The sequence below is a fragment of the Penaeus monodon genome, chromosome 15 (genome assembly GCF_015228065.2).
Source record: "Penaeus monodon isolate SGIC_2016 chromosome 15, NSTDA_Pmon_1, whole genome shotgun sequence".
NCBI lineage: Eukaryota > Metazoa > Arthropoda > Malacostraca > Decapoda > Penaeidae > Penaeus > Penaeus monodon.
In genome coordinates, this window is record NC_051400.1 from 648,716 (window position 1) to 649,035 (window position 320).

Below are 320 nucleotides of genomic sequence, written 5' to 3' on the forward strand. Positions count from 1 at the left end.
CAGTGCTTCCGAATACGGCGAAGATGATGGTGTGCAAGAGGCTGGCATGGGGTTGGCTAATGTTCTAAACATGATTTTGAAGTCAAAGAAAAAGGGCAAAGAAATTCTCACAAAGGCTAAAAAAGATGACGAAAGGAGAGTGAGATTCGACGAAGACTTTGAGGTTGTGGACGAAGAGGGAAACGTTAGAAAAGTAGTGAAAGAAGAGGAGGTAAAGAGTGCAGTCAGAATGTCACTGCATCAGAAACAGTTACAGGTGTGTTCTTTCATCTTCTTTTTTCAAATTAATGTTTCCTTTCCATCCACTTCTGTTTCAAAGC

General features: G+C 40.9%; 1 protein-coding gene across 1 annotated transcript in view; it reads left to right on the top strand.

Annotated features, from left to right (window-relative positions):
- The window catches only part of LOC119581607 (RRP15-like protein), a gene marked incomplete at its 5' end in the record, with an annotated part of 5,120 nt that overhangs the window by 2,501 nt on the left and 2,299 nt on the right, over window positions 1-320 (top strand). The window contains 1 exon segment of the mRNA XM_037929723.1: window positions 1-256. Within this exon segment, the coding sequence (XP_037785651.1) occupies window positions 1-256 (256 nt within the window).